A 26,919-nucleotide genomic window follows, 5' to 3' on the forward strand; every position below is an offset into this window, starting at 1 on the left:
ACATGCCTATTTGGTCTTCCAATGGCCAAAATGACAAACAATATTGTTTCAGAACTCATTTTTAAGGATGCAAGTTTTATTGGGCAGCTACGGGCAATGTGTTACACGTAAGCGTGCATGATGACGTGGCACGCGATGGGCACTGGGAGATATAGGCCCGTCTGTGTTCGGTCGCCAGTAAGCACTGCGATTTGCCATTAATTAAAAAAGAAGCAGGTGTGATGAGCCACAACCACACTCAGCCTTGTGATTAAGAATCCCAAATAACTCGGAGTCAGAAATGAGCGAATAGACTATGGGCATCATTACGCTATAAGGGATAGTGGAACCAAGGAATGGGAGAGGCTCTATGATGTAACATGAGGTGTGTGGAAAATGTTAAACATAAATGCATAAAGGTACTGTCAAGGGTGTTATAATTTGAACTATGTGGTAACAAACTGTGTCTTTGGGAGTGAAGCCTGTATTGACAAGAGGTGTACCATTACTGTTAATAAAAATTGTTTAAAAAAAAAACAAACAAAAAAAAGAATCCCAAATAAGATTTTGTTGGCACTCATCACAGCAATTACAAAACTCAATTTCGATTTTGTTAACAGTTTATCAGTTCATTTTTGGGAGTAGAAAAATGGCAAATTGTGCTACAATTGTGTCCCTTATTATCAGATGTTCTGTAAATTCAAGAAGTTTCAAAAGTGATTTTGTTGGTACTCATCATTGTAATTGAAAGTCTCAACATGGATTATGTTGACAATGTAACAGTTCATTCCTAGTAAGAGGATTGCGGCATATTGGGGTATTAAAGTGCGTAGTAAACAAGGATTGTGCGTATATTCAGAAGACAAGCCCTTATGGGTTGTCCAGGAAACACACTGGCAATTCCGAAGAAATAGAAATGTCACACTGTCACAGTTAAGACACTTAAGACTACTTATAACACAAGACGAAGGATGGAGCAGGAATTGCCTTCTGGGAACCGGGAGCCAACCCCTGTACAAAAGGAATACACTTATACAAAGTGAGGACAAAATAGGGCACTTACAAGACACAATACCCCAAGAGGAGTATACAGAGCAAAGCACTACAACACAACCTAAGAGATGAAGCAAATAATCAGCAGCAGGGCATTCATGGAAAAACTGGAGAGCAAAGAGGGCAGGACAAGCACAGGGATACTAGGAACTGTAGCAAGCAATAGGCTGGAACTGCAAGGGGAGTGCAGTCTGCACAGAGAACGGGCACATAAATAAGAAGCAGAAGCTAGGAGACTGGGAGAAAATACAAGAGCTGTGACAAACAAAGGAATAAGCAGAGGGAAATAAGAACAGGAATAGAAAAAACAAACTAGGAACAATTAGAAAAGGCAGTAGCCCAGGGGCTGTACTAGACTATAGAAAAGGCAGACAATGGATTGAAAACAAGGCCTTTCATATGATGATGACATAACAAGGCAATGCAGGGCTTGGAGAAAGCTGCAGCAAGCTGTAAGGTACAGGGCACAGGCTCATGCTCAAGCAAGGTTGGAACAAGTCAGAAAAACAGACAACAAGAGCTCTGGTACACCGAGAATCTAACTTCAATGCACATACAAGGAGCTTATAAGCAGTATTAAGCAGGAGCAGGCCCAGGGCGGAGTCAAATGACTGGGCTGCACAAGACTGATCAAAGGTGTGTGCAATTCCCACCTTTTACAATTCCTGCAAGAAGGAATCGAGTGCTAAGGAATAACAGGACCACTCCCATTAAAAGTACTGTACAGTCGATGCCGGGGCTCTATGAATACTGAACAGTACATTCTGGGATCAGATGTCCATGGAGGCAAACATAGCCTTTTCCAACTAGTCCAAAGCTGAAATAGGAGGCAGGCAGAAGTCATGCAGGGGATTTGGATGAGTTTTAATGGTGATTTCCAAGCTGCAGTTTGTCCATGTACAGCATCCTCCAGTAGCAAAACAATGAAATCGTAACACTATATGCACTCCCAAACCCTCTGTCAAGGAGCCAAGGCAATTCTTTGGCTGAAGTGGGTTGAAGCAAAAAAAACACAGCAAGGGAATCCAACACAACCTTGATTAACACCCTGACTGTTCTGCCACCTATGAGTTATATAAGAAGTAAAACAAATCTTATTACCTGTGAAGCCCCTGGTGTCTTTCCTTTTAACCCCTTCGATGCGTATGACGGAGTGGTTCCATCATGCGCGTCGGTCGCGCTGTGCGCATGACGGAACTGCTCCGTCATGGCCCCGCCCGCGCACGGAACCTTCAGCACAGCGCGGTAATCCGCGCCGCGCCTAAGGGGTTAATAACATGACTGACGTTTAAAGAAGAGACAGCGCTGTTGATTTTAGATGATGTGTATTCAGTAGTTAGCAGACCTGGAGTGGTGTTAAAGGATTCTCTGGTTAGAACATTGGCTTCATGCAGGGTACTTTCTTCCTTGGTGAAAACAATGGGCACATCAGCGACAGCCAGCTCCGTCCCTCTGTCGAACAGGCTGGATAGTTCTGTTTCTGCAGCAGTATTCTCATTGATTGTAGTCTGAGGTTCACCAGCAAAGAGACTTAGAAGATTTCATTAACTGTGTTTTTTAACTAAACATGAAAATAGCAGAATCCCATGACTTTAATGTGTCAGTAACAGGGTTTGGAAATTCTCCCAAGTCTGTTGGAACTGGATTGGCAAAGGAAACATACACATTTCTCGAGCTAAATGTTTAGGGTTATCTTCAGGTAAATTTGAGATTTCTGTATTAAAAGTGCTCTGTGGTATAATCATGCATAAACAACAATTGATGGACAGAATGCAGAACAATGTCATACATTCATCCCAGTACCGAGACCTGGACCTAAATCCATCGTTTTTTTGCTCACCATGCCATTCCAGTTTGAACCCAGCCATATGCAAATCAGTCTTGACCATGTGCCCCATGGGAACAGTCCAGCCCGAACTGCCAGGCCAGGTCCTCCCTGGACTTGAAACAAGAATCCTAGGACCGATTTCGGGGTTTCACCCCTCTTCACCCAGGATAGCTTGTCTCCAGTGGCATGGAGAGCACGGGACCCACGTCTGGGCATACCCGTCCCACTCGGGGTGACAAATGTCAAAACAACAATTGAGGGACAGAATGCAGAACAATGTCATACATTCACCCCAGTACAGAGATCTGGGCCTAAATCCATCGTTTTTTTGCTCACCGTGCCATTCCATTTTGAACCCAGCAATATGCAAATCAGTCTTGACCCTGTGCCCCATGGGAACAGTCCAGCCCGAACTGCCAGGCCAGGTCCTCCCTGGACTGGAAACAAGCATCCTTGGACCGGTTTTTGGGTTTCACTCCTCTTTAGCCAGGATAGCTTGACTCCAGTGGCATGGAGAGCACGGGACCCACGTATGGACATACCCGTCCTACTCGGGGTGACAAATGCAAAAACAACAATTGATGGACAGAATGCAGAACAATGTCATACATTCACCCCAGTGGAAGCAAATGGTAAGTTAGGATCAGTGGTTGGAGCTGTAATTTTGTCTAAGTCTCGGATAAGACTATCTTTCAATATACCATGCTGTTCTGTCCCAGATGCTGGCTCTCAAGAGTCTTAGCTTTCAGACAGACAGGAGTCATTGGGTTGGCCTGCTTCACATCAGGACCAATGACTTCTGCGTCCAAAAGATGTCTTTGACCAAAATCAGAGCTAGAAATAGACTGCACGGTAGAAGCCAGAACAAAGGTGAAATGAGTGGTTGTGTCCGTGTCCAATTCTATGAGGTGACTGGATTTCCTAGCCAGATCTGGGGCCCATTCTGAAGCTCTAATACCTGTGAAAGAGTGTGGAGCGGTGACCAGTATATTAGAAGGCAGAGAAGCCTCTTAGCCATTGTTACTGGGAGGAAAAAGCTGATCTATAGTAGTCTTTGGAGTGGTATTAGTAGAGGCAGATGTAGAAGCACGATTTTCTTTGAACCAAAGGTAATGAGCATAGTCTCTGTTCAAGTTAAAAAATTGCCCAGCAGTAGTTTCTTTCAGGTTCTTTGTTGCTACTCCTGGCCTTATTTCATCTCTGTGGATGAACAGAATGTCTGGTTCTGGCAAATGTGGAACATGAGTTGGTAAAAAGAGCCAAAAAGCAAGATTCTTTGAATATGTCCAAATGTAGTCTTCATAAAGGTCCAATATTTGCATTTTACCTTCAGAATTGCTCCTTTATTGTGTATGTAGGTTAGGTGCCCCCTGGAGGGTTGAGGACACAAGGATACTAGGAACTAGGATACTAGGCAGTTGAGCAAACAAGAGACTGGAACTGCAAGTAAACTATTGGCTGCACAGAGAAATGGTGCATAACTTAGGAGCAGAAGCATTGAGGCGGAGAGCAAATACAAGAGCTATGACAGACAAAGGAATAAGCTAATAAAAATAAAAGCAAGACTAGAAGAAAGCAAACCAGGAACAATTAGAAAGGGAGCAGCTCAGGGGCTGCAGCTGACTGTAGAAAAATCCAGAAATTGAAGTAAACCAAAGGCAATGCAGGGCTTGGAAAAATCTGGGGCAAGCTGCACAAGAACAGACTCTGGCTGAAACAAGGCAAGAACAGGTTAGGAAAATAGGCAATAAGAGATCCAGTTCACTGAGGAACTAAACTCAACGCGCGGACAAGAATCATCAGGTAAAGGCAGCTTATAAGCAGTTCCAGGCAGCAGCAACCCGAGGACGGAGGCACATTATTGGGCTGCAAAAGACTAGCCACAGGAGTGTGCAATTCCCACCTCTCACAAGTCCTGGAAAAAAGAATCCAGTGCTGAGAATTAGCAGGATTACCACCATTGTAAGTATTGGACAATTATTGTCGGGAGCTATGTATACTGGCTCCTGCATTCTGGGATCAGATGTCCATGGAAGCAAAAATACGGTTTCCAGTGATCCCAAAACTGTAATGGGAAGTACGCAGAATACATAGAAGGACTTCACATGAGTTTTAGTGGTGATTTTTAGGTTGCGGTTTCCCTAGAGAAGGAACACTAAAAATCTAATATTTTATCATGAACCAATGTACTGCTCTTTCATTGTGTCCTAGATCAAAATTGTGTTTCATCATTTTGATTAAGGTTTTCTTGCATCTGGTAGTGCTGAGATGTCCATTTATGCATATTTGTATTTTCCTAGACACCATTTCCAGATTTTTGAGGCTGCGTGGGCAAATATTGACTTACACTACTTTGTTGGAATTACAGTTTGTATGTTGCTGTAGCACCCTAGGATGTTGGTAAACCTAGGTCAATCTTTTTTGCTTTTTTCTAAAACAACATTCCCTGCATTTTCTTCATAGGTGGTGTCCCATGGCAGGTGGTAAGTTCCAAAGAGTTCTGTGGTTGTTTTGTGGTAGCTGGAGATTGGGTCTAGTGAAGGCTGCCATGTGTTTAATACTGCAACCTTTCTATAAGGAAAACGTTAGCTTTTTTAGCTCAAGCTTGCCCGAGCTCAGTAATCCCCAGTGTTTATTCACAACCTTCTTGACACTGTTTGAATAGGTATTAAAGGCTATCAGATGGATTAATCTATTAACCAGGTTGCTGATTTTGGGTTGCAACAGTTTTTCTCGGTTACTATTACATGCTCTTTTTTGGCCATCTTGATATACTGTTAATGAAAATCTTTTTTATGCAACTTATTAGATAATTTCCTGGTATTTTCGTAATATTCACAAGTATGAGTACAGTTATGGCTGAATCTCAAGAATTGACATGATGGAAGATTTTCCCTGAATCCTTTCGGGTGGAAGCTATTAAATCTGAGCAAGTTATTACAGTCAGTAGGTTTGTAGTATATTTAGTTTGTAGACCATCCTACTGTGTATAAATATTCTAGGCTAGGAAGACCAATTTTCTTCTACTCACATTAAATGTGAACTTCAGGAAATGATTCATTCTGTTGAGCTGTTTAGCAGATTCAAGGGCTTCTGTTTTACTTCCTTGCCAAGTGACAAATATGTTATCAATGTACCTCTCCCAAACTCTGATGATAGCCAGAAAGATATTGTTGATGTTGAGTATGAATTTTGACTCAAATTCATGCACATATAGTCACACTACACTTGGTGCAAACATACTACCCATTGATTTCCCGTGGGTTAGAAGAAAATAAATCACCCTAGAATACAAAGTAATTGTAATTGTATTTATATAGCGCTTACCTACCCCTGATGTGGGGTTGAAGCGCTTTACGCAGGGCAGAATGCTGCTCCGGAACCTAAGGTTAATGGTTAGTTCAGTATTATTGGTTACTGTTTTTTATTGGGATTAGTATTGTGCGCTCAAAGCAAACCATTCCATGCATTCATTTGTTTTTTATGGTGGACTAAAGTAATTGTGATTGGTTGCAATCATTAGTAGGGGTGTGGGGTGATCTCAAGCACCTGGTTGGTGGGATTAATACAGGAGTTAAAGAAGATTAGGCATTTTTAGGTTGCATAGGTATGATTTTCAGCAGAAGGAGGAGAGATTGTGATCTTCTAAATTAGTTGTGGGAAATGTGCTGAAATAGGGAATAGTCAAACGTGCACATGTCAAGAGTAGTAGTAGAGATGATGGACGGACAGAGCGCTGAAACTTTTCAGACACTCACCCCCAGTCAAAGATCTGGGTTGAATCTATCATCGTTCTTTAGCTCACTTCGCCACCCCAGTTCAGACGCAGCTATATGCAAATCAGTCTTGACCCTTTGCCTCATGGGAACAGTCCAACCCGAACTGCCAAGCCAGGGCTTCTCTGAACCGGAAACAAGTAACCTGGGACTGGTTTCGGGGTAACACCCCTCATTAGCCAGGCTAGCTTGAATCCAGTGGCAAAGTGAGCAAGTAGAGTAGTTCGTGCTCAGACAGAGGAGTCATGCAGAGGAAGGAAGGGAAAGAGAGGTACACTTAGAAGAGAAGAAAAAAGGAGAGGTGACAAACAGGTTTTAATTAAAGGACAGTTTTTTTTAACATAGTGAATATTTTTGAGACAGCCTGCAATTCCTAGTAAGTTCCATGAGGACCCAGTCCAATACAAATTCCAGAGTTGGTATGAATTCCCATACTAGGTCTAAATGATAAGGAGTCTTTTATTGGGGAAAGCTGATTATACAGAGCTTCCACATCCATACCTAACATGAGTTCTTTTTTTGGATAAAAACTTAGATTTTACAGTATATTCAATGTTTCTTTGGCATCCTTCAGAAATGAAGACATCTTTTTGACTAAAGTCCTTAAGAACCATTTGCAAAACCGTGAAAAGGTTCAAGCACTGTATCAATACCTGAGACCATAAGTCTGTCCGTAGCGGGATGTATATTGTTGAATACCACGGCTAGATACTTTTAAAAAAGTGGTACATGGCTATTTGGTGATCAAGAAGTTTGCCTCAGGTTTTGTGGTTCAGTTATTGTCAACACCTGTGCCAACAAGCAATTTTAACACATCAATCACATTTGGGTAGGGTCTTTTGTCAACTTCTTCGAATTCCTCACCCTAGTAACTTTTTACTTTGATTTATATACATCTCAATAGGTAGGATTACAGTGCACCACCATTATCAACAAGTTTGATAATGATGGTAGTATCCTGGGAAAGTTTCTGGATGTCCTGATTTTTCTCCTTGGTGATGTTCTTTCTAGTAGCAGATAGGTGTATTGGTGATAATTCCCTGTTTACCCTTGTGTGGCATCTCATGGGTGGTGGGCTTGAATGTTTATCTTGGTCTCTGGCCTGTGTTGGTAACTCTGTGCCTGATTCTTTCTCTCGGTCTGCGAAAAAAGTGTTGGTGAGTAGGCTTAACATGTATCCTTTGGGAGTAGGCACAAAATCAACGCCTTTGTTAAGGACACTTTTTGTTAGAGCTTTTTTACTCAGACTAACCACTATGTCCTTTTCTTAGTCCAATATTTTCAGGTCCCCTGGAGTGGATCCCTAGTGTGGCATTGTGATGTTGTTTCTCGGTCCCGTTCCACGAAACCCTTTGCCTCTGTACAAAAAGGCTGGAATTAAATTGCTATGGAATCTTAGTGGAGCTATCTGGGGAAGCAAGCTATATGTATGTGGCATACCCCAATAGGGTCATTGTGTGGAAAAATTTACCAATGACTTAGGAGGGAAAAAGAACCTCCTTGGGCCTATCCTACGCCCTTCATCTAAAATGTCCCACAACACTGGTGATAAACTATGAAGAACTACCGCTCTGTGAGGATACATATGATAGGCCATTATCTCTGTGTTTGTAATTTTCCCTTCAGTGAGTGTAAGTGGTCTCATGCGAAAACGTTACAAATCTTTTTCAAATGTTGAGATCTTGAATTGGATAAGGTATTCTTTGAATTCTGTGATGTTCATGTTAGTGTCTTCTCAAATGTTGAGATTCTGATTTGAGACTTAAGAGAGTTTATATTGAGCGTGATTTTTAAGACAATCTTGTTGGAGCGATATTTTGCTGTTTGTACTATCAACTCGAGCCATTTTCTAGTGCCCATCCATGCTGTTAGAGACCAGTCCTTGCAGTATGTCTTGTCCTCTAAAAATATTCTTGGATTCTTGCTAACTACTAGTCCATTTGGGGCTGCGTTTCCTCAAAGATTCGGTCATGCTTGGTCCATGAAGTGATGTTTCCACTTGTGTTTTTTTTATTTTTAGTTTGGTTACAGACTCCCGGTGTCCCATTCGGGTTTGGGTCTATGTCAGTGTTGAATCACCTATCTGTAATGATGCCACTAAAATTAATGAGGCTATGTCATCATCATATGAAAGGCCTTCAGCCATGATACCTGGACAAAAATCCTGCGACAGTTTTAGAGGTGGGCAACAATTCTCCTTTTTCAGCTCTCACAGCTTGTCCACAGTGTGGAATTAATGTAATACTCCAAGAAATAAACATGTCCTTCTGTAACCTAATGATAAAACACGCAAAGAATGCAATAATATACCAAATAAATGTGGCCCTTCTATTTGAAGGTAACATCTACCCCATAAACCAACAGCACCAGGCCTCATAGGGAGAATAACATGCAGAGGAAGAATCTACAAAGAAAGTGCAGCATAGGCAAATGGGGTGTGCTCCATCGTATCAACGGTGTACATGCAAATGTATATGTTAAAGCCCACCACCTCAGCTTTGTGAAGGACATTTTGAGAGATTGCTTGTGAATGGAGAGAAATATCTAGCATGACTTTGTGAAATAGCTTTCAGACTGTTGCATCTGACTGGAAGGAGCGCCTATCAATGCCTTGAGGTGCTACAGGGTTCTGAATGTCTTGCCAGTCTCACATGTTCTCATTAAAGTGCCCTCTTCTGCTTTCATAGCAATCAAGATAATTATTGAACTCCGCAATAGTACCTGCTTCGGCATTTTGAGTCATCCTATAAAAATAATGACAAACCATTAAAATAGCAAAAGTCTAAATATTAAAGCCACACACCCTCATGCTTGTGAAGGACATTTCCAGAAATTGATTCTGACTGAAGAGAAACATTTCTAGAATGTTCAGGCTGTTTCATGTGACTCGAGAGGGACATCCAGTAACAACATGAGGCACTGCAGGTTTTTGAAAAAAGATTCAAACTTTTTCATCTGACCTGAGAGGGACATCTAGTAACAACTTGAGATAAATAATGCAGGATTGTGAAATAAGTTTCAGGCTATAGCATCAGACTCCAAAGGAACATCTGGTATTGACCTGAGATACTGCAGGTTTGTGAATCTCAAGGAAACTTCATGCCAGGAATCTTGAGTGTTATCCTGCAAGTTCAGATGACAATCTGCCCCATTCCCTGGAATTGAGCTCTCCCCATACAAAGGAAGACATACAAGGGAAAACCAAATACCAGAGGGAAAGGGGAATTGGATTGGCAGGGAGAGAGTGTGATATACAGTACGCCCAGGTCTCGTTTAGCACAGTTCTCTCAGGTGTCACATATAGGGTTACTGCACGGTTATGACTGGAGTCTCTCCAGTATCACTTTGATTCACTCAGAGCACACACAGGACTTTAGTACTGGTGAAAGGTATGAAACCTTCACAATGGTAGAATAACAAACACGTATACTCGCCGGCTGCAGGATGGCGAGACACAGCGAACCTCTGCCAAGCATGATGGAAGCCGCCAAGTCCGCGATCAAGTGTCCAGTCGAGACTCCTCTGAAAAGGAAAGAGAGTAGGGAAATGCACAGCAGCACGACAAAGCCAAAATGTAATCCAAAGAGCAAGGTCAGTATTACAGGCAAGGGATCTGGAAACTTAGGAACGGTACGGGGGAAAATATCAAAGGCGGGGGATGGGAAATGGTGAAAGAACTATACTGCAAGCAGAATGCCAGTGCAGCACAGAAAGGTGTCAGGCAGCTTGAAGTAAGCCATTAGCCTTCATGCTGTGTAAATAGTGTTGCTGTCTGTCCCTTGACCCAGGCTGGCTTGCTACTCACAGCACCCCGCCGCCAAAGGCTTGTCCGTCACAGTCTTAACCAAAGGAGAACACCTCACAGGTCTTCTTCTTGTAGTCTGCAAAGTCTGAATCTCAAGCTAATTCTTGATATCTCATTTTTTGATAAAAACAATAATGGTAAACAGACACACCTATTTGAATAAAAGGCCTTTTTTTCCCACATTTCCTTATTGCTTCCCTCAACTGACATCGGCATTTTGCTTCTTCCTATCTCAGGATAGAACAGCACAGTTTTGCTGTAGACTACACTCACTATAAGCAACTGCAATTTAATAACACACTTGCAACACAAATCAAAAAAAGAATCTATTAATATTAATGTAAAAAGTACTTCCTTTTACCACTGGTTGCCAGCACTCTGGATATTTGGGCTAAGGGTGGGCGGAGTTTGCGAAATTGGCATTATCGCGAAATTGCGCAAAATCTCAGCGAGCATGCGAAACTTTCGCGAAGATGCGGAGATTGCTTTTCCCGCCCGTTCGCGATGTGTTTTTGCGTGCTCGTGGGGAAATATATCTCCAAATTGCCCATGCGGTCGCTAATGGGCGCGGCCATCTGGCTTGCGATGCTTATTTCCTGTTGGCGATCGCAATGACGTGTTCGCGATCGCAAACTCTCACAGGATAGCGCGACCGGCTACCAACAATCCAACATCTTGTGGCGCGCGCCAACGGATAGGAAAACTCGTCGGCGAACGCAGGGACCTGGTAAGTCGCGACCGTGCGCGCGAGAATGCATTTTTAAAGCGCGAACAAGAAAAATACTTCCGCTTCGCGGCAGGTTGCGAAAGTTTTGACATTTTCGCGCTCTCCGCGGAACGCGAAAATGTCAAAATATCGCAAATTCTGCGAGCGGATCAAAATTTGCCGCCCAGGCCTAATTTGGGCGTCATAACAGTGTTTTATAGTAGGCAAGACATTAATTGAAAGTTGCATGTTGACTCATTTTTAATCAGCTGTGGCACTAATCCTAGAGAACGTAAGCACAGAACATCATGGTAGCAAAAGTGCATATGCAGATTTTTATTTGGAAGCCACGCCCCCTTAGCTCTGTCAAGGGCATTTGAAGTAGTTGCATCTGACTCGAGAGGAACATCTAGTAACGCCTTGGAGTGACTGTAGCTTTGTGAAGTAATTGGATGTGACTCAAAAAGGACAACTAGTAACCACTTGAAGTACTGCAGATTTGTGAAAGTTTTCAGTCTATTGTGTATGACTCGAGGGGGACATCTAGGAACGCCTTGAGGTACTGCAGCTTTGTGATCACTTCAAGCAGCTGGTTCTGACTCGAGGGGGACATCTAGTAATGACTTCATGAACTGCAGCTTTGTGATGACTTCAAGCAGGAGCCTCTGACTCCAGAGGGACATCTAGTAACTAATTAAAGTGCTGCACTTTCATGAAAGGCTTTTGAAGCGTTGTACCTGACTCGAGAAGAACATTTAGTAACACCTTGAGGTACTGCAGCTTTGTGAAGTCTTTAAACAGCTGTTTCTGACTTGGAAAGGATGAACGAGTAACATCTTGTGGCACTACAGCATTGTTAATGCCTTTTCAAGCAGATACTTTGGACTGGAGAAGATCTTCTAGTAAAGATTAAAAGGTACCGCACCTTTGTGAAAGACTTTTCAAGCAGTTGCTTCTGATTCAAGAGAGACATCTAGTAACGTCTTGAGAACCTATATTCTTATTAAAGACCTCAAGGCTTCTGGCTTGAGAGGGGCATTTAGTAATCCCTTGAAGTACTGCAGCTATGAGAAAGCCAGAACTACTGACTTTGCCAAAGCTTATTTATGTATTGTAAGTTTTACAACATTTCTTTGGACAGTAGTGACAGGCACATTGCTATACTGGATTCAGTTAGAGATTTACTCTTGTCAAGGGCAAGCGTATTACTTGTCGAGGGTGCTAGCACGGAGGGAACACCCCTAAAGTCAGGCTGGATGTAGTTAGAGAGCCTAACTATGTGAAACAAATATCACTATTTATACAATTGCACCATGTCACTATTTATACAAATGTTACTGCTTCCACCAATACAGAGTTTAATACCACAATTCCCTTTAAATATGAAATTGTCACAGATAGCTTCCCAGGAGTATTAATAGAATTCTTAATGGATACTAAACATTAGTAAACCTCATTCCAGCATAGGTGTAAGACTACAGAAGTGAATGTGTCATTCTTTGGGGTAGATTTTGCGCTGGGTTAGCGTCACAAAAGTGATCAGGGAGGGTTAGTGACGTGACTGGTAACTTGTAATAAACTATTACGAGTGACTAGTTACATCATTTGTTTATTAGAAGTGTTTTCTGGCAGTTGTATGTAAGAATATCAATAACAAAAATATCATCTGATGTAAATATTGTGGTCTAAGATTTCCTATAGTCAGCTTCAGTGGGGAGATAATTTTGTAAACAATATATCGGACACTATGGGCCTCATTTATGAGATTGCTTGCGCCGCCGAAACGTCACTTTTTGTGACGTTCCCTGATGCAGAAGCCTGCGTGATATTTATCAGGCAGCGCTAAGCCACTTGTTTTGGCTTATTCCTGCCTGATAACTATCGGTCCCTTTGACAGGGCCGGACTGGGAACCACAACCGGCCCTGGCAAAGTGCTCGGCCGGCCCCCTCCCCCCCCCTGGGGGGGGGGGTAGGAGGTGCCGCCGAGCTCTTTGCCAGGGCAGGTTTTCGGCCGATTTTGTTACAGGGACGATTTTGCAGCTATGCTGCAAAAAAGGCCCTGTAACAAAAACGGCCCCCAGGGTCCCAAAACCGGCCCCACCCGTGCGGCGCACCGGGGGATTGCCCGGTGCCCGCTACGGCCAGTCCGGCCCTGCCCTTTGATGCAGTTTTCTGCGTGAAAGGAGAGTTCCATGGGTGTTGCTGGGGGTGTTCCCAGCAACATCCATGGCTTTTTGACACTGCCTCAGATTTACGAGAAATCGTAAATCTGAGGCAGCGGCAAAAACTTATCCCAAAAACGTACGCCTTCCCAGGTAAGAGAAATATCTTTCTTTCTCCTCATTTATCCTTTTTCTGCACAAAAATATGAATTCCCGCAATGCAGGCACCCTTGCACCATGGTGCAAAGGTGCCGGCGTTGGTGCATGGCAGCCCATTGTGGGCCAGCGCAGGGGAAAAGGATAGAAATGCGTCGTATCTGATATTCCTGCCCATTTCTTTTGCCATAGGGCAGCACAGCGGGAAGGCCTGCGGCGCTGCCGTGTGGCAAAACCTCATAAATGAGGCCCTACATTTTTGACGATATTTTGGCATAATATTCTGGTTCTCTTCTTAAATTAGAACGTTTCTGTAGTAAGAAAAGAAAATATAAGTTTATGCATTTACTAATACATGTACCGCTTTTACAATTCGTTCCACTTTTATCTTTCAGCATGTTCCTGTCACCCTCTGGGTGCGACAAATACAACATTTAACCCAGGGTGGAAGTGTCACTCCAAAACTGGATTCTGTTTTTGCAAACCTGGTGTGGCAGGCCCACACTGTGACAGATGCATGATGGGATACTGGGGGTTTGGAGAACATGGCTGCCAGCCTTGTGACTGCTCTCGCAGTTGTGACCCACTCACTGGACAATGCCTGGACAGGTAAATTCATAGGTTGCCAGAAGTTAACAGATGCTATAATCTCATTTTCTGTTTAACCACTTATCCGACGCATTTACACAGTTTTTTAATAGGTTTTTTTTTATTTTGCTGAGCTGTTTGAAATGGTTCTGTACATCATACACACATGCATATATAAATCTTATCTTATCATAACGGTGTAATTCTCAAAATTAAGTCTGTGCTTTTCATTGACAAACTGATACACAGAAACTTAAAATGTGTGTGATATAATATGTTGTATTTTTTAACAAAAGGGTTTCGTTAGAATACAGCAGAAATATCCACAAATTAGGGACCTTTTTTTGTCACCAAGTTAACTCCAAGGGGCATCTTTTCTCTAACTCACTTAATCTTGAATTAAAAAATGTAAATCGTAACTCCAGCTCGAAGCAGTAGTCTTCCTTGCCAGGTGTTTCTTTTCATAGATTATATCTATAAGTGCTGTCAAACCGTCCTGCCAAGTACCACGTATCAGGCGTTACACTAACGCATTTCGGTGTGGTGCTCCGCAGCATCGCTCTGAAATGAATTGTCACGCATATGATGCATTCAGCATAGTGTCTCAGCTGAAGCCTGCCTAAAACTGTTATGGAGTGTGTGGCAGCTGGGAACGCGCTGCCCGTAGCCTGCGCGTGCTGCTCCCGTAGGCTTGTGGTGATCGCAGTTGAGCTATGGGCTGCTAGTAGGCTGACTGTTGTGCTACAATGTATCTTATTTTGATGCCTGTGGTGCCCTCGGGGCTCTCTGAGGCAGGATGTAATGCAAAGTCTGGCCGCGGCGCTGCGGGGAGGACGTCACCTCCGGTCCTGCTGCCATAGCAGGAAGTTCATGAAGAAGGCAGCTGGATACTGGTTTGCGGGACTCTGTTGCCGTTCTGAGTGCTGCCTGCTGCTCGCACAGTCCCGCCCGCGCTGTGCCTGTAATTATGGCCGTCACCTACTGCAAATTAATTATTGCCGTGCCAAGCCTGGGAGAGTGGACACCACGGAGTCAGTGACTGACCCGGTTGTGCAGGGGACGCCAGGACAGACTCTCTTAGAGTGGTCAATGATTGGACTTAAGAATGAGCAGCCTGGACTAAGGAGGCGGGCAGCAAACCGAAATGATTGCCATCCACAGGGGTCGGTGGCTCGCGACCTGAGGAGCCTGGCTGCCTCCTTGAACCCTTGCACTGCAGACTACTCACTGATTCAGTCACACTACCTGCTATTAAAGTGTGTTTTCGCCGTGTTACTACACAAATTCCAATGGCAGGGCGCGATCAGGAAGCCGCCACCGCTGCCTACATCCACGTCCCTGCAATGCCCTGCAGCTCCCACGCAGTGGTGGAGGTTCTGAGACAGAACCTGCTCACTGTGACATTGGCTGAAAAGGAACAGTCAGCCAACAAGAGCACTTTTGTGTGCCCCTATTGGCCCCCCAACAGAACTGCACTATAGCCTGCAATATACCTTTCACTAAACACTTGCACGCCTCCCTCCCCTTCCCCGTGGCCTCTGTGCAACACTGCATCTGGATGGTAACGCCACTTAAGCTGAGCAGGACATATGACGACTGAGCGACTGGTGACTGTGACGTGCACTGATTTTGAGGTCAAGGGTGGTTTCAGAGGCTCAGGCAAACAGGGTGTACACGGACTTACTGATTAGATCAGACACCAGTCCAGCAGTCAGACTAGAGGAGGATGTTTACCAGCACATGGGCGAGCAATCACATGGCTCTCTCCACTTACTACACCTGGTTCCCAGCCTCTCCCCAGATTACACCGGCCAGATTAATTAGTTGACACTAACATCAACAACATTTTACTCGTCCTCAGCCACGCTGCTGCAGGTAAGAGCGGTGGGGTCAGGTAAGGGGGGGATTTCAAAAGACGACCACGAGGGAAAATTAAATAAATAATTAATTTTCCTTCGTGGTCGTCTCTCCAAATCCCCCCTCACCTGGCCCCACCGCTCTTACCTGCAGTGGCTGCGGCTGCGGCTGTTCGTCCTGGCACAAATGCCGGATGTTACAGGAATTTGCTCTCCTCTCCTAGTGGCGGCTCCTCCGCTATGACGGGGGTGCATCGCCCCACTGCTTACAAGCAGTGCGAGAAGAGGAAACATAACATGATAATGACTTACAGTTATGTTGTGTTTCCTTTGCAGGCGGGAGGGTAGGTAGGGCTGCTCGGCTCATGGAGCAGGGCAGGGGCGGAGTGGTTTGCCCACCCAAGTGCGCAAGGACTGTTTGGTCGGCCCTCACAGGCTGCCCAAAGCAGTCATGCACACTTCCCTATTCTCAATGCAGGCTGCATTACAGCCTGCAAGGAGAACATGCCCACCTCTACAGCCACTGGCTGAGCTCCGTGTCACGGCGCTCAGACCAATCACAACACTCCATTGGAGCGTTGTGATTGCCTTAGGGGTGGGAGCCTGGTTGCCTGCTTCCTGTCCCTGAAAGCGGACTCAGGATAGCAGGAGCACAGAAGACGCAGGATCCGGCCTCGAGGTAAGTTTAAAAAAAATATATATTTCTAAACTCCGCTCCCCCCGCGCGACACCCTCCGTGACCCACCACGACACATCTGACAACATCCACCGCCCCCGCCAAACAAGCCATGCCTGCCGCCACTGTCCTCTCCTAGCAAAGCCACAGCACTGTTTCTTTGACACACAGCTGATGAGGACAGTTGGGGTTCACAGTCTGCAGTTGTGGTGCAACTCTTCACAAGTTCTTTTACTTAAATAAACTGGGGATTTGGAATCCAGTTATCACAGCGAGGACCTCCTGTGAATTTAGTGCCCTTCCATTTCAGTTTTTTTGCAGCAGTTTAAGATGATCCCAGAATTTTTTTGTTGCTCAAATTAGTGTAATTTTTGATATTTAAATGTTTCCCTTGTCTTCATTGCTTGATTTTGCTCGCAAGAAAGTGTCACTCATGGTCGTTGAAATGTAATTCATAAGTAAACTGAAAGTATGAAAATGTCAAACATAAGCAATCTGAAACCTTGGCATATGGTCAAAGCCGATAGGTCTCTGCCGTAAATTGTTGAGCTATTGGTTTTGCCAGTGCTTGGTTCCACTGGCAAGCTTTAAGAAGCTTGTGCCAAGACACTGGCATGTTGACACATGTCTGGCAATCTTTGAATGGGTTTCCACTTGGAGGACTCATTTTACAAAATGACTGCCATGTTTCATGATGCATGTACGCACACCCGTCATGAAGCATGCTTTCTGACATGTGCATCATAATGCATATGCATGTGAGTTGTGTGACGCATGTGTGTGCATGCATCATGACAACTGTAATTTTGTTATTTTTTTAAATTTACCAACATATGGCAGACTCTACACAGTATATTAAAAGAAAGGAATTCTATGTTCTGTAAAAACACATTTTGAGAAAAGGGCGGCACAGTTCCAAATTGCAGATGCCGAATCATCCCCCCGAAAAAGAATTTTCCAAAAATTGGCCAGACGCCGGGGGGGAAACAATAGAGCAGGTGAGGGATGGTGGGACGTAAAAGCTGCCAAGCAACAAGAGTGAGTTGGTGCACAACAGAGCTATTTTTTCAAACTAAAGATATAAAAATAAAATAAGCTCGGTGGCATGGGGGGAGTAAAGTAAAAACTTTGAAGGGTGTGGGAGAATGTGAGCGGAAAAACCTACGCAAGGGAGAGAGAGCAAGAAAACACATGCACTCCATATAGTGTGCTGAAAATGAAAGAACAATGTGGTGTTGTTTCCTTAATTCAAGCAGTGTCAGCAAGGGAAGGATACAAGACAACCAATCAGAAAAATGTGAGATTGAAATGCTGCTGGTTGGGACATAAACTTATCTGAGTGGGGACTCGATGATGAAGCATGCCACTGGAAAACCTAGTGGGTGAGAGCTCTTTGAAAAAAAGGAAGAAGATTTTTCCTGTGTTAGGCCGTGAGAGACAATAATGGAGGGCTACAGTGAGATCTCTCTGTTTGGATAATGTGCACATTGGCAGCCTACACTCGAGAATGATCTTCAAGCTTGTTGCTCTGTCAGTCTAGCAAGTATTCAAGATATCATTACGGTAGACACAGATGGAGTACCTTATTGACAAGTATTCTGGTCTGTTGTAAATCACAAGAGGATGAGAAATAATTACATCAGCAGTAACTGGTTTAAGAAGAGAGGTATGAAAAACAGGTATATTTTGAGGTAATGTCACGACCACTATTATTAGTAAAGACGTGCAGCTACAAACCCCACGCTACACTAAATGAGGGAAAATGGAGATCCAACCACAGCTGAACACAGTGTAGGGATAGCGAATGGGGACCCGAGAAAAGACCAAAAGCGCAGCACGGGGGAAGGCCAGGTGCAAACTAAGACAAGAGTCTGAAAACCTAACAAGATGAAAGTTGCCAGGCAATGAGTGTTTGCATGTTTACAGGTTATAATGTATCTGCCTTGAATGATCCAGAGAAGGAAGTGATGTCCTGATCTGCAGTGATGTGTGCGCTGCTGGATTGGGTACTTTTGTGGTAATAGGCAGGGACTCCATAAGTTAGGCCCGCCATCTTGGAATGCGAATCAAGTTGGCCATGAGTCCCCAATTTCTAGCTATGCTCTGGTTGCCATAGCCTCCAGTTTCCCTTGACAGTTAATTTGGTAATAACAAACATCAACCGACTGGGTTAATGATCTGAAAGATGAACAAGGGATCCAGAACCTAGGGCTTTTGTTTTGGAGGAGAAAGTTGACTGAGAAAATGTCTGGTAGAGAGCGACATCTTCTTCCGCTTCAGGGTATGAAGTCCATCATCAATGACAATGGCTTTTGGGAAACCCTGTACCTTTATGGGTTTGCTGCTGTGAAACAAAAAGGAATGCCGAACAGGCTGCCAAGCAACATGCTTACCTGGTTTTTAGGTATTCCAAAATTTGGCGGATAAAGGAGCAGGGCCACGAGGGGATAAAGTGATTTGGCCAAGACCCAACAAGTTGTTCAAGTTGGGAAGCCAAGGCTACAATTCAACTTCTTCTAGAACCCGAGCCAGATAGTCTTCATCATGTCCACAGCCCTGAATGTGTCACTAGCCTAGCTCGCTCCTTGAGCCAGTGATGGGGAGTTTGTCCAATTCACATCATGCCAGCCTGCATCGGAAGGCCTTAACATCACTTAGGGGCGGATTGATTGAGACTGCTTCTCTACTGTGCATCACCCCTAATGGAATGGCTGCTATGAGTCACCACCAGCTGGTTTCCTTCTTAAGTCTTCAAATGTTACAAAGTGCAGCAACCTGTCTAATTTGTAGGCTCTCAGAGTTCGACCATCATACGAATCAATTATATTATATTATATTATATTATATCATATTATATTATATCATATTAGTTTAGGCTAGAGTAATTTATTGTGGGGATTTATACAGTGCAAACCTGGCTCTGGGGAGCTGCAGATAGCTTTACAAAATGACATGGATACAAGTGAAGTTCAAGGCGCCATGCAAGAACAGTCACCATAGTTCTGTGCCGTATGCAGACGTTGTCAGCACAGGTAACAGCGATGGGACAGTGGGGCAGGGCAGGCTGTGGGGGGAGCGAACAGATGACGGGATAGGGAAAGTAAAATAAAAAAATTATAAAACCACTTACCTTGCACTCACCGCATCACTGATCACAAGGTACGTGGTTTTATTTAACTTTCCCCATCCCGTTGTCTGTACACTTCCCCCCGCAGCCAGGGCCGTACTGGCCGTAGCGGGCACCGGGCGTTTCCCCGGTGGGCCGCTAGGGTGGGGGCCTGTGTTTTGCCCCCTGGGGGGCCATTTTTGTTACCGGGGGGCAGCAATATCGGCCCGCTGTAACAAAATCGGACGAAAGCGGCCTTAGCGAACCGCTCGACCGCACACACCCCTCTCCCTCGGGGGGGCGGCCGAGCAGTTTGGCAGGGCCAGTTTTGGTTCCCAGTCCGGCCCTGCCCACAGCCACCCCCACCCAACTGTCCCACTGATGTTACCTGTGGCAGCCGCGCCTGGCCGTTTGCTTCACTTGTTAAGAGTTAGTGAGATGGAAATCTTTATAATAGAGCTGACTTTCGTCTTCAGATATATCCCACCAGGCAGACGGCCTGCCTTCTGGAATCTACCTGTCCTAATAGTCTCTTTCAAGCAGAGGGCTTTGCTCAACTGACAAAACCCTCTTTATTGCACTAAGAGTTTCCAAATCTTGGGTTGAGGTTAGCCAATTATAATTAAAGGGGGGATACTCTGGACTAGATCTTTGCAACAACTCTGGACAGCATCTGTAGCTGGCTAACAGTCTAGATAATACAGAATATAGAGCCAGCCTTCCAGGTTGTTTAGTACTGGCAGAGTCTCAAAGTGCCCTCAACTAAACAACTCATCCACGATGTTAAACAGTTCCTAAAGATTTTATATGCACAATAGGTTCAAACACTGTATCCTGCAAGTAAAATTTAGTTAAACAAGTTAAACAATTTTGGAAAACAAATGTTGAAGTGGAACACTCTAGAAATATTTTCCTGGGCGAAAACATAGGCTTTTTTTCAATTCTAGGGGTTCATATGTGTGAAGTTGCCCTCTACCATCTTTGGCATTCACATCCAGAAGTGACTTTTAAAGCAACAGGCATATTCATTCTGGAACTTGTAATTTGCTTTTGCAATTGTAAGTATGTGCCTACAGGTCCAAGTTTCCAGTGCTGCTGGTTAAAATGCCAGATCTGCATAAAGGTGTCCTGGATGGCATTGGGCTGCATGGCAGCTGTGCCAGGCTTTCTCTGAAACAAATGCCTTGAATCAGAGCAGAAAGCTCACACTTGCCCATATGCCAGTGGAATAGCATTTCCAGTCCTAGCTTCCTCTTTTCCTCCTGCTTTTTTGCTTTTCACAGTCATGAGGGTCTACAATTATAAACATGCAAAGAAATCTGGATGAATGTCTGTGCTCCTCTCACCTAGCCTGGGAGTTCTTGAGATTTGCGTTTGTGCTGCCAGGAAGGAGAAGTAGAAGGAGCTGTGGCCGGAGTATCAGGGTAGAAAGAAGAATACATCTGACCTCAAAAGTAAGGGTTGAGTAAGGAGTTAAGCTGGAGACTCTGCAGTACAAATCCAGTCAATGGCATGGGTGGTCTGCGGGCTGCGGCAGGTAGAGACCGGCTATGACAACATCACCCCTGGGGGAGGAGGGACTTTGCAACCACATTTGGTCCAAGAGGGAGAGTTGCTCCACCAGTCTGTGAGGGGCAGTGGTGCGGTGTACCCAGGACCTAGAAGTGGGTCTAACAATATCACACATCTCTCCCTCTTCAGCTATGACAATCGCCATGTATTAAACATTCCGGTTGGTGGAAAGATTCCTGACCTCATTGAGATGGCAACCAATGAAAGCGAGGACGACTTGATCCAGTGGAATGGCGAGCAGGGGTTCTCAGCACTAAGACACCCAGGTATGTGCCCAGACATCATATGGCATTTCCCTTTATGCCCACCGTGCTACATAACTGTATCAGTGTTTAATTCCTCTGTGTTGTCATAAAATGAAAGGGTGGATTCCCCTGCAACAAATCACCTTTGCTCATGCATAAAGGACATGCACAGCGTTGGCTGGTGACATGGTGGGTCGGCAATAGTGGAATCTAAATTCTTAATGTATTATATCATCAAACAAAGAATAAATAAGAACCTTTGAGCAAAAAATGAATAAATGAAAAAAAACTTTGTTTACAGTGACTTGTGGTTATAAACTAATACTTGGCAACTACTGAACTTGGCTAATTATGCACTGATGATTTTGCTAATTTACATGACATGTCACAAATTACATCATCTATTAAATCACTGGTGGCATTATATATTTTTTTTCCGGAGCCTTATATAGCACGAACTTGACCGGAAGGTATCAGAGCGCTTTACATAGCACCATTTGCGTTACACAAGGACGCATTCATTTTTGTTAGGCACGGGGAGGTTTAGTGATTTGCCCAGAATCACAGGATGTTCAGCGTCATTGCCCCGACTCGAACCCAGTTCCCCAGTTAAATGGTCGACCGCCCTAGCCATTAGGCCACATCCTCTCCCCGTATATTACGCATCATCATCCTTATCATCAAACGGCACGACTCTCAAGATATTGACTAGCACTTTAATGTGGTTATTCTCTAAAGTGGGGACCAACTGAGCCCTTACAAGATGGGAGGATAATCTTAGACTGGCCTTGGTTAAGATAACAGATCATAACGTGTATTTGTAAAGTGCACCTTCACCCAGAAGGGTATCTTGGCGCTAAAAGGCTGAGTGGACCTGCCAGGATTTGAACCTGCGACAATGAGGTCAAACACAGGCCCCACCAGTGGGCACATTAGTCCACTGAGCCACCAGACGCGGCTTCAGCTACTGGTGATTGAAACAGATGCTGGACATCAACATTGTCAACTTGTGGGAAGATCTAGCTTTACCCCATGGTTTGCAAAGGATATTGGCAGGCCCATTTTTGTGCTCCCGGCTGGGTGGTCCAGTTGCCGACAGCATAGATAGAGTGTAATTAAGAGGAACATGCAGGCCTTTCTTGCCTCATGCATGGTGGGCAATTTTAATCAATGCAGAGAGTTAGAGGTAGGACTTCCTCTTGTTGACTAATGATGTTGCAACCATCAGTTCAGTTCCCATGGCTTTCAGTGTGAAGCCCACGCCACCGAGCAGTCAATGACCCCGGTGATGTAGAAGAGGCCAGTCTCAGGAGTAGGTGATGGGGCGGCAAAGACACCTTCGCCATTCTCTGAACATATTGTCTTGAGATGGTGCAGGAGGTCTCTTGGCTGGGGCAATGTCTTGTGGCGCTTCTCTCCGGAGGCTCAGATCACTAGTGAAGAATCTGAGTGGACCGGTGAGAAAGGTCTTAGCACCAATCAGGAAGTAGAATTGTGCACGGCTCAGATGAAACTGCAGAGGCGCCCAGTGCAGAAAATATCTTTTTCCCAACGAAAATATGTGACACAGATTGTGATATTCAAATGAGTGAAAGAGTTCGGGCAAGTGTGCTACATTTGGGAATGGACCATTTGTGGCAAATTGGGCGGACTATTTAGGGTGAAAACATGTTGTTTTTTTTAAGTCTGACTAACAAAGGGGTTATATGCATGAAAGTGCTCTTGCCCCGCCAAACTTACGGTTCCTCCTGGATTTACAACAGTGGCTCCTCAGCAGGCTCCGCCCATGTACACACTTGGCCCAGCAGCCTGCCTGTCTTGTCACACTGTTTCTCACCCTGCTCTATTTAAGGCAAAGTGACTGTCACTCATTCTTACTGTCCCGGGATCACAATGGAAGGTACGGTGATCCTGGGCAGGGACAATGCGCAATGGCCCCCACAGCCAGGGAGAAAACTCCTGGCACGTCTGGAATATTGTCCTTTTGTTCTTTGAAGAGAAACTTCTGCTTTCGGAGATTGTTTTAGAAAAAATAAAAAACTTTGCTCAGTGGATGCATCAAATGTGGCGCCTGCCCACCAAAGAATCAGAACCGCCAAGGGCAGTTTCACAGAAAATCACAGAGATACCTACTTCCTGGTGGGCGTCTCTAAATGTGGCAAGTGGTCCTAAGCCAGGGGAGCGGAGACCAGAGCATCCACTGACCAGGAGTTCAATGGTGGGCCTCCCGCCTGGTTCCAAAAGAGGACCTCAGTTATTTTGGGGATCTCTTTCGAGTTCTCTCTTAGGAAAACCACAAAGTGGATGTTGTTAGTGTACATCTGACAATGGAGTCCACTGTCTTTACTCAGGTGGGTGAGAGTACCTTAAACAGGTTAAAGGATATAGGTGTCTTCAAGCATCTGCCTTGCAGCATGACCACAAGGGGCTACAACAGTGCACCACGCCCCAACAAAGGCCTTAAAAGTTGTCGAGCGGAGGACCATTATGGTAAAGTAAGATGTTCACCTGAGATCTGAAAATCCCTGCACCAGAAATCCAGTTTATGGTGCTGGTCCAGATTACCACAAGCGCATGTCTCTTTCCCATGTGGCTCCACATGTACATGTGTTCTCTTTCTCAGTGGTGCCTCTCTTTGATTGGCCCTGCAAACTTTATTTATTACCGAGGCGAAGATGGATTGTGCCGATATTAAAGATCATGGGAGTAAATGGTTGTCGCCCTGCCTTTTTAGCTGTTTTAAGATTAGATAATATTCTAACTGTTGTATCTATCTCTGCGTTTTTTAAAAAAGTTTTTAAACTTCGGAAATCTATAATATCCTGATTTGTGATGATATTATTGTGATTACTGTGTTTTATTGGATGAATTTATTTTGTTAAACATGTGGTTTTATTTGTAGTTTTATGGTTGTTTTCTTTTAATAACCGAATAAAGTTACAATTGAATTGAATTGATTGGCCCTGTACACAGCAGCACCACAACTACCCATTTGTGAAGTGGCTCCATGCACCATGTTGTATCTTTACTTCTCTATGGGCAACTCTTCATTAGCCCCAGTCCTCGGTGAACAAATAACCATTAATAAAAAAATAATCAAAAAAATACACAGGTGCAGGTAAACCCCTAATACAAGTAATAAAGGCTGCAAAAAGGAATCTGATATTGGAATAACACAACCTATGGGAGACTTCGGCTTTGAGAGCTTGTTTTTTGAAAGCATAACACTTTGCTGAGTTGATTCTTCAAACGTGATGCATGCTGGGGGAAGGACCCGCGCCTTCAGTGGGGCCATTGCAGTGCATGACCCATTGCTGTACATTTTACAATCCTTGATTTTATCAGAAGATGAAACAGAATAACCGTGCTGAAAACATCGCCTGCCTCCCAGAGTTCAGGGCAGGGTTCTGTTGCTCATGTACACACATTCTCGGTTTCCTCACAGCGCCTAGAAGCTGCGGTGTTTGTGCATTAATAAATACATTTCACATAACAACACCAGAAAATTAAATAGCATTGGCCTGTGTGATTAGTCGATCTCTCCTGTTTTTAGGACCTGCTCTCTGGCAGGCTGTGGGATGCTCGCTGGTTTGTTACAAGCAAGCAAGGGCCATCACATGTGAAATGCAACAAGCACCCTCTGCATACCGCCGACTGTGTATCTTAGCACCGGCTACAACTCCCCTTTAAACAGAGAAGGAGCGGCCTTTACTGCGCCCCAGGGCATTTCTGCAGATGTCTTCCAGGGGAGATATGGACTGCTGTGACATTGTTAGGGTGGCCATGATATCTGACCCCCGTGAGCTGTGCACCCAGGGTTTTATGACAGGATAAGTTCTGAGAACCGGGGAGGTCAAATTCACAAGAAAACGGCCTGCTATAAACGTGTGTGCTCTGGTGTTACTGGGCACAAGAAACCCTCAGTGTTAACTTTCTTTGTAATTTAATATTTTTTGTGTTGGGTTCAGAGAGGGTGCAACAAACATCTTGGAATACAATTCAGAGCGAGATAAGTTTCTATTTTGGAAGGAGTTTTTGGAAAATGTGCTTCACTACTCATAAAGACAGCGCAGTGGCAAAGAGGATGTGGTGTAACGGCCAGAGCTGTCGACTTTTGAGTTGGGGAACCAGGTTCGAGTCTCGACGTCGGCTCAACATCCTGTGATTCTTGGCAAATCATTTAATCTCCCTGTGCCTACGAAAAATGTATGGGTGAGGTAACTAGTGATCGTGTAAAGCGCCCTAATACCGTTCTGGTCGAGTTTGCGCTATATTTTACCCCAAAAAGCCAGTAGTTCGGAAGTTTGTATGCTGTGCCAAACTAAACACTGAGACGTTTTAAGGCCTGGGCCCTGGGCCATGAGCCTACTTCACAGAGCCTGCTCTGTTCTGCGGAAAGACTGGCCCTCATGACCATGAATATTTTTTAAACAGATTGTTTTAAATGCCATATTCTTTTAATTTATTTGCAATGTACGTGGAGTATTGGAGTCTATTACAGAGAGAAACATGTTTGTTCTTCAACATCGTGCAACACCAATAAAAAGCTTCTTTGAAATGTGGAAATGTGGATTTTCCTGATCAGTTATGTCCCCTATCTTGGACCCCAACGGTTCTATATGCATGTTACAAGTACATGTATGTTCCCTCCAGTTCCAGTTTCTAAGACGCAAACATATGTGTGTCTACCGTTGACATGTTCTCTGTCAGATCCGCCATCAATGGGCTGGATATTCGATTCCTAAGTATGAAAAGCCACCGACTTTATATGGCTAAGTTACTCCATTTTTACAGTTCAGGCAAGTAGGCCCGATTCTGTCCTCAAAGCCTTTCCCTGCTCTCTGTCTTTGACAGCTTCAGCTTGAGCTCGCATCTGTATCCATGAACTTTGTCCTACTCCCTGTGCAGCTAACGGTGACTGCCTCGGCCAGTTTTCGCCTGTCTGCCAAGAAGTTGTATTTCACCTTCGAATTATCTATTTTACTCTTCAGCCGATGCATTCCTGTCCAGTGATTTAGGTAAACATTTCCTTTAGCTCACAAGCAAAGGACTCAGCCTTTCCGTCCTCCTGCAAGTGATTCATAGCCCTGTTGCCATGGAAAGTTTTCTGCCCCTCGCATCTCATATAGACACTTAGACGCTTGTACACGCACACAGTCAGTATAGAATAGATTCTGTCCGAGAGTTCTTCCTTGTGGATAACATAGTTCTTTAAACATAGGATGTTAGATATGATTTGGGATTAGGTTGACTTGACCCCAGACTTCTCGTCTCCACATGTAGAGCTAAATGTCAAGTCCCCTTCACCCCCTAGTTGCACGTCAATTACACGTCATGCTGCCGCGCGCGCATCTATGCCAAGTATTATCTTATAGATCCACCTATGTCTGATAATTCTAACCAATCATGTT

At 44.4% G+C, this 26,919-nt stretch overlaps 1 protein-coding gene across 1 annotated transcript in view; it reads left to right on the forward strand.

Annotated features, from left to right (window-relative positions):
* The window catches only part of LOC146797419 (netrin-4-like), a 311,780-nt gene that overhangs the window by 242,858 nt on the left and 42,003 nt on the right, over positions 1-26,919 (forward strand). The window contains exons 6-7 of the mRNA XM_085624438.1: positions 13,861-14,074; positions 21,393-21,529. Coding sequence (XP_085480564.1) covers positions 13,861-14,074; positions 21,393-21,529 — 351 coding nt within the window. The remainder of the gene's footprint in view (positions 1-13,860; positions 14,075-21,392; positions 21,530-26,919) is intronic.

This window comes from Triturus cristatus, chromosome 9 (genome assembly GCF_964204655.1).
Source record: "Triturus cristatus chromosome 9, aTriCri1.1, whole genome shotgun sequence".
NCBI classification, from domain to species: domain Eukaryota; kingdom Metazoa; phylum Chordata; class Amphibia; order Caudata; family Salamandridae; genus Triturus; species Triturus cristatus.